Source organism: Cystoisospora suis (genome assembly GCF_002600585.1).
Source record: "Cystoisospora suis strain Wien I chromosome Unknown contig_8577, whole genome shotgun sequence".
In the NCBI taxonomy this organism is placed as follows: domain Eukaryota; phylum Apicomplexa; class Conoidasida; order Eucoccidiorida; family Sarcocystidae; genus Cystoisospora; species Cystoisospora suis.
Window position 1 is genome coordinate 6922 of NW_027161355.1, and position 3391 is coordinate 10312.

At 45.5% G+C, this 3391-nt stretch overlaps 1 protein-coding gene across 1 annotated transcript; it reads right to left on the minus strand.

Annotated features, from left to right (window-relative positions):
• Positions 1-51: 51 nt before the first annotated feature.
• Positions 52-2340, minus strand: CSUI_010852 (uncharacterized protein; the record flags this gene model as incomplete). The annotated part of the gene is made up of 1 exon (XM_068070953.1): positions 52-2340. A coding segment is annotated over exon 1 (963 nt), but the record flags the coding sequence as incomplete, so codon positions are not given.
• Positions 2341-3391: the final 1051 nt, after the last annotated feature.

Genomic DNA, 3391 nt, shown 5'->3' on the forward strand with positions numbered 1-3391 from the left:
TCTATCTATTTATAATCTATCTAGAATCTATGTGTGTTCGTGCTCCCTACCTGTCCTTCCGATAGGTCACTTGTTTCTTCCCATGCAGCTACGGTCTCTCTGACAGGAGGATTTCTTTGGTCCCATTCTTCTTCTTCTTTTCCTCTCTTTCTTCTCTTTTCTCCTCTCTGTTCTCCTATACTAGACAAAGACCTGTTTCTCCTTCTTCTTTGTCTCTCGAATCTCCTCTCCTCTTCGAGAATCTTCTTGAGTCGACTTCCTAAGATCTCCATTTGCCGCAAAAAGAGAAGAAGTTGGAGAGTACTTCTCAAACGAAACCTCAGCTGTCTCTGTAGCGTCTCTCCTGCAGGTGTATGTACACCCGAAAAACTCCCTCCCTGGAACACTCCTCCTGTATCTTCTTCTTTTTCTTCATCTTTGTCTAGCTCTTGAAGAAGATGGTCTCCATGAACTTCTCTATGAAACATTTCTTCTTCTTTTTCTTTTCTGCCTATTCTTAGATCTCCGTCACTTCTTCTCTCATTTCTTCTCTGTGAGAGACTTCGGGGTTCCCTTCTCCATGAAGATTTTCCAAGGAGGGTGATGTACTGTCGAAGAACTGCAATATCCTGCGCTTCTTCTAGACAAGATGGATCTCCTATGAAATCTTCTCCCTCTCCCTCCTCATCTCCATCATCTTCTTTCGATCTATCTCCACGAGACAGAGAAGGAGATGGAGAAGACGAAGAAGAATAAGAAGAAATGACAGGCAAAGAAGAAGAAGAAAGACTGTTAGCTCCCCTTCTCTCATCCCTAGAGAAAAAGCCTTTCTTATCTAAACGATGGACATCCCGCAGAAAAATGGAAGAAGGAGGACAAGCAGAAGAAGAGGAAGAGGAAGAAAGATTCTTAAAGAGCGATACACTTCCAGGTGTTTCTTGAGGTATTGTAGGGAAATGACTCTGCCTATCACCTCCTCTTTCTCCTCCTCCCTGGAAAGAGAAAAGCGAAAAGGCACCTGGCTGTGACGACTCCATGTCGATGAGATGAAGAGAAGAAGAAGAAGAAGAAGAAAAAGAGCAGGCTACATGAATGATAGATTTCAAAAGGTGAAGACAAGAAGACAAACCCTGTGGTCTAGAGAGGAACAGAAACCTCAAGAAGAAGAAGACAGTCCATCACAGAGGAAAGAGAGGGAGAAAAGGGAGTGAGAAAAAAAAAAGAAGTGCAAGCGACCGCGGCTGAAGGGGATGGATGAAGAAAAGTCTCTTGAACTTAAGGTCCTTCTTCTCCTTCTTCTTTTTCTTTCATGCTTTCTTTAGTCTTAGAGAAATCGAGAAATATCGGGAAGAAACCATGGAGAGAAAGAGAGACAGGTGTCGAAACGTGACAAGAGAAAGAAAGAAGAGAGGACAGAAAAAGACAGAAAGAGAGAGAGGGAGAAAGTGAAGGAGATGAAGATGATGTATTCAGAAACAAAGACTGAATGAAGTCTTGTCTCGTCTCTCTCTTGAAGATGTAGACAAGAACAATGTGCTCATGAGCAAAGAAAGAAAGAAAGACGCAATGAATGGACTCGACTGAGAGAGGTTTTATCCTTCTTCTTCGTCATGTCTCTCTTGGAGGACTCGGCAAAAGAAGAAGAAGAAGAAAGGAGGTCAAGAGAGAAGGGAAGTCGGGGAGATACGGGTATTACAGGAAAGGAAAGAAGGCGGAGTCTGAAAAAGAAGAGAAATCCTGACATAATTCTCCTCATCATAGATGTGATACATAGGGATGATGATAGCCTCACCTCCTATACCGAAACAATTCTATCCATTCAGGTGTACATACACCCGAAATGTTTCTCCTGTCAAGATCCATGCATACATGTCCCCCCTTCTACCCGAGATTTAGGCGAGAAGGAAAGAGTTGAGAAAAGAAAAAAATGAAACATTCTCTCTCCTTCCACCCTCACTCGAAAGAAAGCAAGCTTCATTCTCTCGAGCGCGCTCTTCCGAGAAAGCAGAGATTTTTACCACATATGTGTAGGGTGTACATACACCCGAGAGATGTCCTGTCGTTCAGATCAGAAACAAAGGTGACACCTCAACAAAACACATTAGATGCGGGCGACGTGAAAAATAATTTTCTTCTTCTTTTCTTTCTTCTCCACCTCTTCTATCCTTTTTCTATCTCTCTCGTCACATTCTCATTTCTTACTTCCCCTGGTTAGACCTGTTTCTTCTTTTTTCTTCTTCTTCTCCTCTCATGATCCATCATCTCCATCTTTGCCTTCTCACGAGAAGACCCGCCGTCAAACGAAGATTCAAGGCTACAAGTGGAGAAGGTTTTCTTTGGAGTTTTCTTGTCTTCTGCTCTTTTCTCCGTTTCCCCCCTCACCTACTTCTCCCTGCCTCCCTCTTCTCCTGCATGCACTCGCGGATTTCTTTTTCTTTGCATGCACACAGAAGAAGTACAGAACACACGTAGCGATCGACTTGACATCCTCATCACTCACCCGACTTCTCTTGAACAAGTTTTCTCTAGCTCTTCTTCTCTTCCTCTTCTCTTCCTTTTCACTTCTTCAGTTTATCTAGATTACCTATAAAGAGAAGCAGAAAGCAGCACTTCAGAACGAAAGGCAGAGACGAGCAAGGCGAGTTTCTTGCGAGGTAGACCCCTGCATCCCCTGTGACCCCGGTTGACTGGTAGCACCGCATTGTTCATCTTGCGGTTTAGGATTAGTCTTAGTAGTGCATTAGACCAGCCTTCTCGTGTTCCGGTAGACGTTTGACGCGCTGTGCAATCCTTTCCAAGACTTCGCTCCTTCGTTGCAGTCTTGACGCGTCCCATAAACACTACTTTGTCCAGCCACACTTATACGAGGTGTGGACAAACCACCGATCCCGGGGGGCTGGCTAGGTGCTTCGGCTATCTCCAGGCTTGTGGAGATTGGGTGAGTTCACGCCAGAGTTTACGTAGTGACACTTCTGTTAGCTAGATCAACACTGCTGTGGCTGAGTAGCCACCCTTTGTCCAACTACTCTAAGGTGCTACGGGTGATGCAACACGTCAGGTGAGACACTCAGAGACCAGAATGACCCGAAAGAGGGTCGATGTGGTGCGCCAACGGGCGTTAAAAGGTTATTCTCGCGGCGAGGTTCTCCGGTCAACACGACCGGCAACACGCCGTGCCGCACCGTTGTGGATGCATTCCGGCGGGTCACACCGTCGATTCATGCACACATGCTCCACTAACGGCTCATTCACCGTTTCGATCTCCTTAATCGCACTCATTCACAACGCTACTAAGGTTTCCTCACCCGTCAAACCGCATGGTTCTCTCTCTTCAGCTCACTGGTCACCTTCTGGACCACTAACCCCTCGGGACTGTTTCTGGAGGGCAGATGTCACACGACTAAGATGATAC